Genomic DNA, 16,012 nt, shown 5'->3' with positions numbered 1-16,012 from the left:
AGTTGGGACTAGCTGTGAGGGAAGAGCGTCTGAAGCAGCAGAGTTGCCACGAGCCAGCCCAGTGTTTTCTTGAACCCTGGAGGCTCTTTCTCTTTCTTTAGGTGCAGTTGGCTCCCCGCTTCATAAGTGTAGGGATTTCCTAATGACCTTGGGCCCAGACTTCACCTCCGCCAAGGAGACTACTATGCCTGCCCTTTCACTAATCTTTATATGTTAAAGTAAAACAGTTGAACCGTAAGCATTAAAGAATAGACTGTAAATACAAAGAGAAAGTTTTCAAAGGAAACGAAAGCTTTCAGTTGAGCGGGTCCTTATGTTCCTGAAATGGGTGATCTCAGTCACTGCTTGATTTAATCACTGTGTCAGTCGGCCTCACAAGGTCAGATTCTGGTGCCAGGCTGCTTGGGCTTTGAGCCCTGACTCCATTACATGTTTACTGTGTGACCTTGGGCAAGTTACTCAACCTCTCTGTGCCTCGGTTTCCCCCTCTGTAGAAGCAGACATAATAACAGGGGCAGTTGTGTTGATTAAATGAGTCAATACCTGGAAATGCTTGAAACATGGCTCCTGTCATGAGGAATCCTGTTTTCCACCTGAATGCACTGGCAAATTCATGATGGTGCAGAAAAGGGACCAGAGCAAAGGAAAGATGGGATGCGGGAGCCAAAAATAACCTTGGAGAACAAAGGTCATTTTAAGGTTATTTTTAGATTTCTCTCTACTTGATCTTCAACTATCTGAGAGATCCATTTAGGGTGTTTGTTTTTTAAAAAACAGCTTTATTGGGATATGTCACATGCCATAAAATCCACCCTTTGAAGTGTACAGTTCAGTGACTTAAGTATAGTCACAAAGTTGTGCAATATCACTACACTCTAATTCCTGTTGGGTTTTTAACCTGAGGGAGTTTTAAGGGCCAGCGTCCTTTTTTTGGACGGAGCCACCTGTTCTGGTGGCGGTGATTGCGCTGAGTCACGGCGGCGGCCCGGGAGCCTGCAGTGCTGCCTGGGGGAGAAGCTGAGTGGCTGGGCTGCAGCGAGCGGGCACTGCGCCCCGGCATGTGCTGCCCCCTAGCGAGGGCTGCAGCTCCGCCCGAAACAGCTCCCCCCGGCGCCTTCAGGGAGGGGGCTCTAGGACACAAAAAGCTCCGCCCGGGCTTGGACTGCACAGGCAGCGCGTCCTGCTTGGAGCCTGGTGAGCCAGGGTGCGGGACCAGCCCCTGACGCGGGCTTTCTTCTTACCTCCTCGACTCTAATTCCATCCAGCCGGGACAGAGTCATTTCTCTGGGTCCTGGAGGGGAGAAAAGGGCTATGTTTTTAAACTCTCTGTTGGGAAGGCACTGATATGATACAATTTCCGAAAAATGGGTTTTAGCATCAAAAGATCAGAGTTCACATCCTGCTCTGCCTCTTACTAGCTGTGTGACCCTCAGCAGGTTCCTGAACCTCTCTGAGCCTGTTTCCTCATCTAGAAAGAGGATAATTCCTCCCTTGGGTCTGTTGTATTACAGAGATTCGCTTTCTCTCTCTGAAGCCCCTGAGACTGGCTAATAGTCACGACTCAAATAAACAGATGCTGTTAATATTACAAAACTGCCAAAAATGGTGTCCACTGTTGTCCTGGCTTACCCGAGGAGCTTTCTAGAATCAAAATGCATTGCTGTGAGTAAGAAGATTAAAAGGAATAGGAAGGATGGCAGTAGGTGTAGGAAGGCTATTTGGTCTTCATCTCCTTCAGGTAGAGACTGCCCCAGGTCAGCTGAAACCCGCAGACACCCTGGAGAACTGGGCAGGAGCAAAAGCCTGGGTGGGGAAGCAGACAGAGGCATCAGAACTGCCGGGAATTTGTGTTCCAGAGGGGAGTCAGGTCCCAGGCTGCCTTGCTGGCCTTGGGCAAGTCATTTAGGCTCTTGGGACCCTTTACCTGGCTGGGATTTGCATCCTGCCCACCTCATAGGTTTGTGGTGAGCCTATATGTTCTGGCGTGGGAAAGTGTCCAAGAAAATGGCAGACGTGCTTCAAATAGCAAGCAGGGTTCCCTGGTGATGCTCCAGAAGTCACCTCTGAGCTGGGCTAGGTACCTGGGCTTCCCTCACCCACCTCTGGATGCCTCAGAGGGCAGCCTGAGATGATCAGAAACAAAGCTGCCTCTTCAGGTAAGACACACAGAGCATGTGAATTCTACCAGGCAGAAAATTTATCCACCTTGCAGCCTGGGAGGACCCTCTTCTTCGGGAGCAAAAGGGACCCGGGGTCTCACTTGCACATCCCTGTGCCCTGAGGGTCTGGAGGGGCCGGGGGCCCAGCCTTGGCAAAATGAGGAAGAAGTTGAAGGTTGTCTGAGGGTCCCTGCCGTTCTCCTCTTCCACCATCCTACCCCTTCCTGCCCTCACCTTTCCTCCCCCTCCACCCCGATTTCAGCATTATCAGACAAACGTCACAGTAAAAAAATTCCATATTATCTTGTTTCCAAACTTAGAAGACTGTGGGTAATCATCAGTGGATACATGGATAAACAAAATGTGGTGTATCCATACAATGAAATATCATTCCAGGAGTGAAGCCCTGACATGTGCTGCAACGTGAGTGAATCTTGAAAACATTACGCTAAGCGAAAGAAGCAAGGCACAAAAGCCCAGTGTTAGATAATTCCATTTATTTGAAATCTCCGAAACTGGTAAATCCATAGAGACAGAAAGTAGATTAGTGGTTGGCAGGGCATGGGGGGAGGAGGATGGGGGGAAACTGCTTAATGGGCACAGGGTTTCTTTCTGGGGTGATGAAAATGTTTTGGAACTAGACAGTGGTGATGGTTGTTCACTTTAAAATGGTCACTTGTGTGTTGTGTGGATTTTACCTCAATCAGGAAAGTAAATAGAAAAGACTGGGTTGCAGCAGCCACGGTTTGATTCAGGGGGTTCCTCCCTCCCTGTGCCTTCACCCCCTTCCCCTCTCCTGCCTTCTCTTTTATCCTCTCATCACCTGCACTGTCCTCTTTGTTCCTCTGTCTCTCCCTCTCAGCCCTGCAGACACTCTTCTCCCTTTTCCTGGCTTGCCACCCCCCAAGCCATTGGCAAGGCAGCATTGGGTCTGGGGGTGTGATCTTGTAGGACCAGGCACCGTGAACAACTTAACAAGCCCCTTCCCCTCAATTTACCAGCTACCAAATGACAAGGACAGACTCCAGGACCCTCTGCTTCTCATTTTCTCTTGTCAGGAGGTAGTGCTTTTCCAAGGGTCCCTAAAAAGTGGCCCGTTTTCGTTTCCAGGTTTAACTCAACTTTTGTGCTGCTCCTAAAATTTCTTCCTTACCTCCCACCCCACTGCCTGTAGGTCACTGCCTGGGAAAATGGGAGGTAGGAAATCAGAGAGATTGAAAAAGAGATTGGTTGATTTAGAAGAATAAGAAGGCAAAGCATGGCCTTAGGACAGTAGCTCCTGGCGTGTTTATTTTCCTGTCTGTGTGTCTTTCTTAGGCTACAAGGATCTGTGGGGTGATATAACCACGTCTAGTCTGGACTGTGTACCCACCTCAGGGCTATGCTTATTTTTGTGTTTTCAGTCTGCTGTCTTTGCATGAAAGTCCTAGGGCTGGGACATACGGCTGTGCCGTTTGTCAGTTGCTCTACATGTTCTTTGTCCAGTTCTTCCAGAGAAATCATCCTGCCCTTGGCTCTCGTAGAGGAAGACCACAGGGGTCAGAGACGGTGGGAAAAGAAGGAGGCAGGGCTGAGCGTTCAGACCCTTGGCTGGGATGCCAGGGCCCCCTGCCTCTCAGCCAGGCCTGGGCTAGAGACTCCTGCTGCCCTGTGACCAATCCTCCCAGGGCTCCGAGCTGGAGGACACAGGCCTAATCGATCCACTTAAAGTAAAACATTGGAGCAGGAAGGGAGCTCAGGGGTCACTGGGTGACATGAAGGAGGTTGAGAGAAGTGACTTAGTCACAGCTTTGGGGTGTGAGTCCTGGATACTGCTGCTTTCACACCCCAGATCTGTGCCCCAGTGGAAAATTGGGGAACATTTGATGGTCCCGGATGGAAGAACTGGCAGTGAGGGCAGCTGAGTGCTCCGTGAGGACACAAGCTTTGCATCCTGGCGTTGCCTCTTCCTGGCTATGTGACCTGGGCAGAGTACCTCCCAGATTCCTCATCTGCCCGTAAGTGACCCAGACAGGTTCCACCCGACGGGACTTGCATTCTTGTGCTCAGTATTTGTCCTAAGACTGAGAAGAAGAGCTACTTCATTTTACTCTCCAAGCACATCCTCCTCTGGGTTCTGTTTTCTGCTTATGTCGAGTAGCCTCTCAGAGATGCTCCAGAGATGACCTGTAGGTACCAAAACATTAGCACGGGGCAAGTGGCCCAGCCCAGATGAGTTGGAGAGACAGCACTGGTGGCCTCATTGAATCAGGAGGTCCATAAACCTAAGGCCATTTGCTGGGGTCAGTGGGAGGGATGGGGGTGGGGGGGGTGTGCCTCCCTGTTTAGAGAGTTCTTCCCATGCATTCCTCTTTTTACCCTAAAGGAAAATAGTGACACCTGAGACGCACACGGTTTATTCATTTTGCATAGTGAATAGTAGCCTATGTTTTAAAGGATGATTTAATTTCTCCAGAGGCCCCTGTAATTTGTTCAGCTTCCTATTAGTGCTTCTGACTTTCTCCAGCCATGCAGGGGTGGTGCTGGTGGCAGGGAAGTGGGGGATCCTTAGAATCTGGAACAGTGAGACCCATTGCCTTGTCTTTTGCTCTGTGGCGCTGAGCGAGGCGGCCTGGCAGCCGAAGGGCTTATGCCACGGATGCTGTCTCCACTCCCTAGAACAGTGCGGCACTGCCCCAAGCCCCAGAATGACCCTTAGTTCTCCTGCTCCTGACTTGAAACTTCTGGAAACTTCTGGAAGGAGACCAAAATGTACAATGATTCTTGCCAAGACTTAATTACAGGTTTTTTTTTTTTTTCACTATTGAGAGAGGAGAAGAAATACTGGGAAAGCCAAAAGCAGGAGTCTGTAAACTATGGCCCATGGGCCAAATCTGGTGTTAGCTGGGAATGGTTTTTACATTTTCAAATGGTGGAAAAAAACAAAAACAAAAGAAAAATATTTCATGATACATAAGATTATATGCACCTCAAATTTCAGTGTCTGTAAATTAAGTTTAACTGGGACCCAGCCGTGCTCCTTCATTTACGGATCTATCATCAGTGCTTGCTTCCCTGCTGCAGCAGCAGAGGTGAGTAGTTGTAACAGAAGGCACAGCCCCCAAAGCCTAAAATATTTACTCTCTGGCCCTTTACAGAAACAAATTGCTGACCCTTGACCTGAAATTAAGATGGAAAACTGTTTCACTGTAGATCTGTTTTAAAAAAAGATTCATAAAAAATTTAAAATTATAATGGAAATCAAGAGGGATAGCAGAATCTATTTCCTAGAACTTATTAAGTCAAATCGATCACCAGTTGGTAAAATGCAGTGGGGGAGATTCTTCTTTTGAGCAGGGATCTTTTAAAGACAGAACCCACCCTTGTTGACCAGCTGCCTTGGACCCTGATGCTGTTCCCTTTGACTGTGCTACCCCCTCCCATTTTCCCAGCCTTCCAAGCTCCCACCTCTAGTGTAATCCTGGATTCTGCTCTCTCTCTCTGACCCCAGCCCAGTTTTAAAGCCCAGTCTAATGTTATCTAAAGTACACTTCTTGGATCTGTCCCTTCCTTTCCATGGCCTCTGCCCCCCGCTCTGGTTCCGGCTTTTTTGCTGTATGCCTGGATCAGTGCAATCACCTCCCGGCCAACAGTCCTTTCTTACCCATCCAGTTGGCCCTGCCGACTGCTGCTAAAGTGACCTTAGAGCACTTCTTTGATGCCACCCTGCTCATGCCTGTGAACAAAGTCCAAACTGGCCACCTTGCCCACCTCCAGACTTTGAGTGAGAAGCAGCCAGCACGTCACGTGGTTCACCCCATCCACCCCCAACATGGTGGTCCTGCAGATGGGCAGGGAAGAGACCAGGGCAAGCGGGATCTTTTTAGTTGTGGCATGTGGGATCTTTAGTTGCCGCATGCATGCGGGATCTAGTTCCCTGACCAGGGATCGAACCTGGGTCCTCACAAGTCACTGAGTGAGAGATTTTCTGCTAAGGGATCTCATCTCTGATAAACAGAAGGCTAGAAAATGGTTCTCCCATTCATTCCCCAGAGACCTTGAGGGGAACCCGTTGCCCCTGTGCCGGTACCAGTGTTAGAGCTCCAGCCATAATCATCTCAACTGTGGAAACCCAGAGCCCTTATTATTATATCATCAACACGATGAAGGGGAGGGTCCCACTCACAAAGGCAACGCCAAGGATGAGGAGACATCAAGAGTGGCTGCAGCAAGATGAGAAAGGATAAGAAAAAAGAGACCAAAAAAATCAAACAAATAAAAAATTAAAAAAAAAAAAAAGAATGGCCTCAGCAAGGTGCAGGACTACATCCTTCCTTCCACCCCAAGAGATCTAGAAACAAGAATAAATGGGAAAACATACCTTGCTCTTGGGTGGGGACACTAAATATTGTGAAGATAGCAACTTTTATCGTTTTGGCTCGTCATGCAGTTCTAGCCAAAATCCCAATGGAATTTTGAGAATTTGAGGAAAAAATGTTCTAAAGAGCATCTGGTAGAGAAAATGTGCAAGAAGGTCAAACAATTTTGAAAAAAGAAGATGAGAGTGTCTAAGCCCACCTAGAGAATAAGACTGGAGATCCAACACTTAAATCGGGAGGCTCTAGCACCAAAATTGACAGGTGAATGGAGCAGAATAGATGGTTCACTCACCTGGGGAAAGAGGGCAGATTGTTCTATGAATAGGGCTGGGCCCATTGGTTTAGCTATTGTATTTGGGAGAAAAGTTTTTAGATTCCCATCTCATATCATACACTTAAATAAATTCCAGATGAATTAATAAATTTAATACAAAGAATTAGATCACTAAAAAAATAGTAGAAAATATTTATGATCTTCACATACTATAGAGCAATGGAATAAATTACAAAGAAAAATAGACTTGACTGTATGAAAGGTAAAACCCGTCAGTAGAAGCCATCAGAAACCAAAATAGGGAGTTCCCTGGTGGCCTAGTGGTTAGGATTCAGGCTTTCACTGCCATGGCCCAGGTTCAATCCCTGGCTGGGGAACTGAGATCCCACAAGCTGTGCGGTGTGGCCAAAAAAAAAAAGAAAGAAACCAAAGTAAAAGGAGAAGCTATTAGCCACAAATATGATAAAGGGTTCATGTCACTCATAGATTAAGAACTCATTCAAATCATTACAGTGATCACTGAGGCATGACAGAGAAGCAAAGGATGTAAATGGGCATTTTATAAAAGAAGCCAGTGCATCAGATTTTTGCTTTTACACTTCCATCCACCATGTTCCAAATGGGAAAACTTAGTCCTTGAAAGGAATTGATCAAATCTACAAAACAAAACCACGGGGCTCATTAAACTTCTTAGTGTTCCCTAAAACCTTAGCTGCAGGTTGAACAGGACGACCTGATTTGGCTGATCTGGCTCACCCGGGCCAGGTGTAGTGTCTCCAGCCAGTTTGGGAGGCCTTGCGCTTCTGGGCTGATTCTACCGCTCCCGGGTGGGGCTCCTGGTGAGTCAGCAGGTGAGGTGACTCATGGACCAACCCCGGGCACAAGCAGCTGGGCAGTGACCAGGGATGTCCTGAGAGAGGCTTCACCAGGAAGCAGCGAGGGAGGCGTTACTTCCTAGAGTTGGGTGGGGAGCAGTAGTTGACTCCTTTGATAATGAAACTTGTTCCTCTTAGCACAGGGGTTCTTGTTTTGGGGCTTTCTAAGGGAAACAGACCATCAGTATATCTCAGGGTAGAGAATATCGCCACCAGATCCTAAGTCTTGAAGGATGAATTGGGCTTTGATCTTCCCAGGATAAAGTCCTGCCCATCCTTGGGGAGATATCAAAGGTTTGGAGATGTTCAGCCTCAGATGCCTCTCCCAAGAGCTCTCTGAGAGACGAGGGCCTCAGTCAGAATGAAAAGTAGCTGCCTAGGAGGGGCCAGGCCACCCACCCTCTGCCTCACCCAGAAGAGGTCTCACTGACCTCATTCTTAGAACCATCCTAAGCCCTCCCAGCTTCTTATCCTACATCGTGGGTGGAGAAGAGAGCTCAGACACCCACACGAGCGTGTCCTGCCTAGAAAGGAGAGAAATGGAGCTGGACCTGAGTATGCCAGTGGCCAGCTGGTATAAACACAGTGGCAGAGGCTGGCTGTCTCCCCACACCTATGTCAGTCTGGGAGGTATTAGGTGGAGTGTCTGCCCCAGGTGGACCCTCCCACCCTGTAGCCCACCATTTATATGACTTGTCCAATACCTGTCAGAGGTAAGACTGTGGATTTTAGAACATTTGGCAACTCATAATGCATTTTGACAATGCGTGACATCAGGTACGCCCTCCACACCTGGCCCATAGCAGACATTACTCATTGATCACAGAAGCCAGAGAGCTAGTACAGTGGAGGCTTGGAGGAGAAAGAAAGGCTTGTCCTCTCCAGTTTGTGTTACCAGTTCTCCCCCTGACAACTCGCCTACAGCTACTGAAAAACAGCTTGTGAAATGAGAACAGAAACATAGGAGGATAACTATTAACAAATTATAAAGGAAAACTAGAGATTTAAAGTAACGAAAGCAAACAAAATTAGAATAAAGGTAAGAACATAAAGGAAAGGCAGTAAAGAAAGGGAAATGGCCGCCCAAATTTTAAAAATGAAGACTAAATTTATGTCAGAATTATAAAAAAATGATAAAAGTTACAGTTATAAAAAAGAGAGATTAAAAGAAAAGGCAACCTTAAAGTTTAGAAAGATAGAAGATAACAGGGAAATATATTTTAAAGGGATTTCAAAAGGTTAATGACCCTCTGGGCAACTTTTACAATCTTTCTATAAGTCTAGAATTATCTCAAAAAATTTAAAATATTAAGTGAAACGCTAACATGAATCTGGAGTGAAAATTCAAAGTAAAAATAATGAAAAAATAAGGATATAAATAAATATATGTAAAATAAACCAATAAATATGTGTAAATAAATATGTTTACTTAGATATGTTTTATTACATATATAGCAATATATATGTATTTATTACATATCTTTATATAAAGATATGTAATAAATCAAATAAATATATGTAAAATAAATCAAAACATAACTGAGATTTTAAAAGGGTAAGAAATAGGGCTTCCCTGGTGGCGCAGTGGTTGAGAATCTGCCTGCCAATGCAGGGGACACGGGTTCGAGCCCTGGTCTGGGAAGATCCCACATGCCGCGGAGCAACTAAGCCCGTGAGCCACAACTACTAAGCCTGCGCGTCTGAAGCTTGTGCTCCGCAACAAGAGAGGCCGCAACAGTGAGAGGCCCGCGCACCGCGATGAAGAGTGGCCCCTGCTCGCCGCAACTAGAGAAAGCCCTCGCACAGAAACGAAGACCCAACACAGCCAAAAATAAATAAATAAATAAATAAATAAAAATTAAAAAAAAAAAGAAAAACCAAGATCAAAAATTATAAAAGTTTAAAGGGAGGAAGTAGAAGCAGCTAGAACAGGGGAGTTTCAAAGATAAGAAAAAATATAAAGTAGCAAATAAATAATATGAGATAACTAGATCATTTAAAAGGAAAATATCAAAGTAAAATACAAGAGACTCAAATTACAGAGATAAAAATATAAAACATGGGATAATCCAAAGTAGCATGAATGAACCACAGCAAAATGACATACTCAAAAGTTCAGAAATTCAAAGTTATGAGTTATTTTTAAGATAAAGAATTAAATATTGTCAGTAAGGAAGAGGGCAGAGTATGATTAAATGATCGTTTCTAGTGGGCTTTGTTGAGCTGAAGCCATCTCAGCTGGGGCTTTTGCGGGAGGGGAACGTATGCTGCTCTTCAGCCCCAAATTCATGCCCCCGCACTGTGCCCTGTTAAGGACTTAGCCTGGCTCTCAGAATGCACACCCGAAGGTCCTGGTGGGAACCAGTGAGGTGAGTGAAAGCCCGTCCCTGACCCCGGGGGGCCACCTGACTCAGAGCTGGGGAGTCGGGACACCCAGGTCAAGTTGGTTCCATGGCACTGCAGCGTGTGATTGAACGATCACGTTGCTTCTCTGTGCCTCATTTTCCTCACCAGCAGTGCCCAGCTGATGCCTTCCCTCTCAGTAAAAAAAAAAAAAAAAAACAACCCATCAGGGACTTCCCTTGTAGTGCAGAGGTTAAGAGTCCGTCTGCTAATGCAGGGGACACAGGCTTGAGCCCTGGTCTGGGAAGATCCCACATGCCGCGGAGCAACGAAGCCCGTGCGCCACAACTACTGAGCCTGTGCTCTAGAGCCCGCGAGCCACAACTACTGAGCCCACGTGCCACAACTACTGAAGCCCGCGTGCCTAGAGCCCGTGCTCCATAACGGGAGAGGCCACCGCAACGAGAAGCCCTGGCACTACAGCAAAGAGTAGCCCCCGCTCGCCACAACTAGAGAAAGCCCGCGCGCAGCCAACGAAGACCCAATGCAGCCAAAAATAAAAATAAATAAATTTATAAAATAAAAAAAAAATTTTAAACCGCATCAAACTACCAGTCAGCAGCATTTACTTTTTAATGAAGTGGAAAGAGCAGTGAGCATAGTAACAAGTCAGGCCTGCTGAACCTGCCCACCTGATGGTTTTGGACATGAACTGATTGTGATGCTGGTGAATTAAAAGTGCACATACAAGTAAATAACACTTCGGCAGCGATACACCCTGTGGATGAGGTTGGGCATCTGGCTGTTGGGGAGGAGAGAGGGGAGGTGGAAATCTGCCTGCTGTGAACTGGGGAGGTGGCACCTCTCTCTCCCTGCCCCCTACCCCACCCCCAAGCACTTAGCCTCAGCACAGCACCCCGGCCCTCACCTCCCATCTTCGTTCCCCAGGTGGGCTTTGAACCAGGATGGCTGAACCCCGCCAGGAGTTCAACGTGACGGAAGACCATGCTCAGGGGGACTACACCCTGCTGCAAGACCACGAGGGTGACGTGGAGCACGGCCTGAAAGGTTAGTGCACGGCCCTGCGTAACGGGCCCGGGCGCTGTGGGGATCACGGCCCACCCGATTGCTCTGGAAAGGGCTGGCAGGCAAGGTTCGCATCCTGAGTTTTAAAGGAGTCTTAAATACTGTATTGTGTTAGATTGTCAATAGACTTGAAACCTCATTAATTTGAGTGAGCCAACAGAACTCAAAATGTGAGGCTATTTGAAAATCTGCCTTTTGCAAAGGAGAGTTTGCCACATACGTGGGTATCGTATGATAAGGATTGCTGGAGGCTTGCTGGGTATCGTATGATAAGGATTGCTGGAGGCTTGCTGGTCTAATTAATACAAGGGTGGTCTGTTGAGTCTTTAACCATACCCATTAAGCTACAAATCAGCAGGATTTATTAGCATGCAGAATACATGACTTTATACATTATTTTTTTCTCTTCCTTAATAGGCCTGTCTGGCCCCTATTTGGCCAGAGTTGGTTAGCTCAGGGTTTCTTACTGTCCCTATTATACCTTAATAAACCACATCAACCTCTTAATGTTCTATAGCACAGTCTTTTGGCCCAGTTGACTTGGCCTCCTCTCTCCCCTTCACTGCACTGTCTGACCACCGAGATCGGGGAGCCCCGTGGAGCACACAGAGCCCTCTCTCTGGCTCCGAATGCTAGTCCCTGCATCGCTGATGGGAGCACCAAGCTGACCTGTAGGGCACTGGCTTGTCCTTTAAGGAACCCTCTCCCCCCAGTGTCACTGGTGGCCAGTGCCCCCTGGAGCAGCCCACCGTGCAGCCTCGGGATAAGAAAGACTAGGTCCCTGTCTTCTAGACCCATTTCTAAGGAGATGAAATGGCAGTCTACTTTTCTCTTTTAATGCTAAAAATAACAAGCCTGGGGTGTGCGGTGTCGATGGCAGTGGTAGAGCTCCAAGGTGGGAAGGGAACTCTTCTGGGTACATCTATCTGGGAAGGTTCCCTGGAAGAGGCGGGGTTACCAGAAGGAGCCCTGGGTTGGGGAAGCACATGGAGAAAACATCCCTACCTGGGAGACGCTTCAGGACTCGTTGGGAGGCCTTGTTTCAAAGGCTGACTTCTCTGTACCTGTTTAAGCAGAGAACACATTTGGAGGCAGAGCTTGGGAATCAGACAAGTGGGCTCCAAGTTGGGGGAGGTGAGGGAAGAAATGGGCTGTCCCCGGAGCTCAGAGGCAGCCCTCTGGCCTTCTTGGGAGCCCACCCAGCCAGAAGCTCTGGGTGAGGGGAAATGCCTGCTCCCATTCGGCTCAACCCTCCCCTCCGGGTGTCAGGCACCAATGGTGGCAAGAAATGTGCATTCTGACCTCTCCCAGGCCACAGCCTGGCTCCAGCCAGAGCTGCTAATTTTCAACTCTCCAAGGGGTTGGAGCGGCAGCTGGGCCCTGAGAGCTCCCTCATCTGAAGACCTGAGCCCACCATCCCTCCACATCAGTGTTCTGCCTCATTATCAGTATCGCTGCTTTCACTTTCAAGTGTCCCTATTTGGGTGATAAAGTATATGGCTGCCCTACTTATAAATGGGACTTCCTTAAAATGATGATTCAGGCGACTTCCCTGGTGGTCCAGTGGTTGAGACTTTGCCTTCCAAGGCAGGGGGTGTGGGTTTGATCCCTGCTTGGGGAGCTAAGATCCCACATGCCATGTGGCCAAAAACCCAAAACATAAAAACAACAGAAGCAATATTGTAACAAATTCAATAAAGACTGTGAAAATGGTCCACATCAAAAAAAATCTTTAAAAAAAAAAGATGATTCAGGCATTTTTGTAGAACTCTACAAAAGTTGGCAAAGGGCTTTGGCCACCGACGTCTCAGGTAGCGCTCACAATAACCAGTGAAGGCGGAGGTTTTCTTCCCCAGTTTACAGGTGACAGAGTTTCATGTCTGAGATTATGGGGCTAGTATAGCCTTCAGCTCCATGTCAGATGTTTTTGCCTCTGGTCACCCTTAGCCACGACTCCTTGAAGCTTCAGTTATTAAACTCTTGTGGGTGGAATCCAACTTAGAATCCCAACATACTGAACTCTGCCCCAGATGAATTGTGCCAATGAAAAAATGGTGCTCTTGGGAATTCCCTGGCAGTCCAGTGCTTAGGACTCAACGCTTTCATTGTTGTGGCCCAGGTTCGATTTGGGAAACTGGGTGTGGGGTATCCTCTGTGGTCTATCTTTGCAGTTTTTCTGTAAATCTAAAACTGTTCTCAAATAAAAAGTTCATTTTTTTAAAGTCTGGGGAAAAAAGTGGTTTTTACCACTTTTATTTTTTGAAAGAGAAACTAAATTCAATTTGTAAAGTAAGAACAAATTTACCAAGTTATTTTGTGTCTCAGAGGTGCTTAAAATATGTTTACTGAAACTCCTCAATTCTTTTAACATAAAACGTGATTGGAAGTTCTATCCTGAAACAGATGTATGTATGAATATGTATAATATATATGCAAATTTTAAGATGCTAATAACCTTTTTGTCACTGCTTTGAAAGGAAAGTGTTTGAAGACAGTTTAAACAAACTTACCCAAAGAATATACTTGCCAAGAAAGCAAGTTGATACCTAAGAGATTTTCATAGTTCTCATCAAATTTGTTCTTGCTACTAAGGATTTAGAATGAGTTATTTTTATATGGGGAGTGAAAAGTGTGACTTGACAGACGGTGTCACTTTACAAGCAACATTTTAGATAAGTGACAGAGACTTTTTTGAATAATGACAAGAAACCACATGTAAAATACTAAAACAAAGAGCATCTGCATTGATGCTAAAAGTTGGAATAGGGTTAGATAGAGCCAAAGAGAGCTGCAAAGTGGGTAAAAGCTGGTTAACTGATAAAATAATGCACCCACATGAATTAAAAGGTGTTAATGAGTTAACTTGTTAGACCTTCCAGAAGAGCCTCAGAAGAGGCTTCTTCCTCCTTCCTTCCCTCCCTCCAAGAAATTTAACAAGGATAAAGCAGATGATGACAGTTGTAGGCTGGGGATGGATTGGGGGAGGGGTGTTTGGAGGACAAGTGTTTGAGGCACCGTCACGCCCATAGGCTTCTGTGCTCTGGCAGTCTAGGCTGGTCGGTAATAAGACCCGGCAGACAGTCTGCATGATGCTCCCTCAATATGTGTCCAGAGCCTCCTTGAGGGAGTTGGCAGGTTTTTGCAAGCTCCAGGACCGGAAGCTTCTTTAGAATCAGCCCTTCTTTGGCTGGATGGGTGCAGCCAGAGCTGAGTGTCCAGGGATGGCGTTCTAGCAGAGGGTGCGACATGTCTGATCTCGAAGTGTACTAGAACATCACTTGCCTTTTTTCATCTCGTGAGTCTGCTTCATGCAGAACCAGCTCCCTGTCCTGTATCTCCAAGGCTGCCCCCACCCCAGGTGGAGTGGCTTTTGCAGAGTCCATCAGAGCTCCCTTAGCTGTGGATTCTGAAAGGACAGTTTTCTTATAAGTAGCGATGGCTGACATTTCAGGTGTAACTCAAGGCTTGTTGGGCGGTACTTGGAGACACAGCCAAGTGTACAGTTAGAAGTAAGTACTGTGTCTGCCCTGAGCTAATTCCTTTGCAGAGGAGGGAGTTGGATCTCTGAGTGTTTTCCCAGGTCATTAATTGTCATTAATTCATGGCAGTGATCTCCCATGAATCTCTTCAGTCGGGAAACACAAAGCCCCAAGTTTACTTGTGGTTTAGCTTTCTGGTGTCTGCTGCCCGTTTGTCAATATAAGAGCCTTTGTCTCAGTTGGAACCACAAGCTAATTAAAAGGCAATTTCTCCTCTCGTCCCAGAACAGGTAAACATTGCGTGCCTCTTTGCCTGGTGACCCTGGTTTGGGGGCCCAGTTGTGTTGGGGTGGGGGTGGGATTGGTCCCCTTTGTGGTTTTATCATGTGGCCACAGTCCATCCATCTGGGTTCCACGCTGGGTGATTTCAGCTCCAAAAGACACTGTCCCCAAGGTCCTCTGAGGTCGAAAGCAGGGGTGGAGAGAGGCAGCCATTCTGAGGGGCTCATTGTATATGTTCCAGAATCTCCCCTGCAGACCCCGGCCGATGATGGATCTGAGGAACCAGGCTCTGAAACCTCTGATGCTAAGAGCACTCCAACGGCGGAAGGTGGGGCCTCCCTCTTCTCACGGCTTTATTCAAGCAGCTCCTCCCATGCTCCGGCCTGCGCTTAGCCACGCTTTGAGCTCATACGTGCCACCCTTCCTGGCTGCATTTGCTGCTGCCGCTCCCTCTGGCTGAGAGATAGCTCGCTCGGTGCTTTGCAGGACGGGGCTCAGGCCCTGGGTGTTGTGGGAGCCACGCTCTGTTTTGATGCCTTGCTCGCTAGGGTCAGGTGTGGACAGCTTCATCGTGTGTGAGTTTTGAGTCAGCCACACTTGAACAGGCTGGGATCTGTGGCAAAGCAGGGCCTGACCTCAGCTCCACAAAGCCCCTGCTCCTCGCCCATTGTCTCCCCAAACTTCTTTCATGAGCCACCAGGTCCTGAAGCAGCCGTTTGGCTGAGGAAAGGGCAGGTCAGTGCACATCTCCAAGCTCACACTTTGGGACTGGTCTTGGTTTAGTATCCTTCATTTCTTGAGCTTGGCCTGGGTGTCTGGACCTTGGCCATGGTGTTTGTTAGTTCCAGCCCGTCTTCTAACCTGTCCTCTGTAGACATTTGGTGTCTAAGTTATGACAAAGCTGCTAATGTATTTCCTGAAGTGTTCCTTGGTCCTGATTTTGACCATCTTCTCTTGCTTCCCATCTATATCAGTCAAGACTGTGTTGATCGCAGGTAATGGAAAACCCAACTAACTGTGACATACATATGAAGAGGTTTATTTGTCTCACATAATAAAATGTCTGGACTTGGACAGCAGCTTCTCAGTGTCAACTATTTTGTCTTCTGCAATCATTAATGGCTGGATTGTTGCCTTATGGTTACAGAATGGCTGC

At 47.2% G+C, this 16,012-nt stretch overlaps 1 protein-coding gene and 1 long non-coding RNA gene across 21 annotated transcripts in view; one reads left to right on the top strand and one right to left on the bottom strand.

The window, feature by feature from the left end:
- The window catches only part of LOC309651002, a 172,937-nt gene extending 162,488 nt beyond the window's left edge, over window positions 1-10,449 (bottom strand). Inside the window, exon 1 of the long non-coding RNA XR_014257885.1 lies at window positions 10,420-10,449. This is a non-coding gene — a long non-coding RNA (uncharacterized lncRNA). The remainder of the gene's footprint in view (window positions 1-10,419) is intronic.
- MAPT (microtubule associated protein tau) overlaps window positions 1-16,012 on the top strand; it is a 107,682-nt gene that overhangs the window by 48,782 nt on the left and 42,888 nt on the right. For 17 of the 20 annotated variants that reach the window (XM_082443115.1, XM_082443103.1, XM_082443099.1 and 14 more), the window contains exons 2-3: window positions 10,958-11,077; window positions 15,098-15,184. In XM_082443115.1, coding sequence (XP_082299241.1) covers window positions 10,975-11,077; window positions 15,098-15,184 — 190 coding nt within the window. In that variant the 5' untranslated portion in view covers window positions 10,958-10,974. Of the gene's footprint in view, window positions 1-1,299; window positions 4,157-10,957; window positions 11,078-15,097; window positions 15,185-16,012 lie in introns of those variants that run through there. The other 3 variants (XM_082443110.1, XM_082443111.1, XM_082443102.1) reach the window with 3 other exon arrangements.

This window comes from Balaenoptera physalus, assembly GCF_965194825.1.
Source record: "Balaenoptera physalus genome assembly, chromosome: 20".
Lineage (NCBI taxonomy): Eukaryota > Metazoa > Chordata > Mammalia > Artiodactyla > Balaenopteridae > Balaenoptera > Balaenoptera physalus.
Note: the sequence above shows the minus strand (reverse complement) of the source record. Positions and strands in the feature narration are given on the sequence as shown.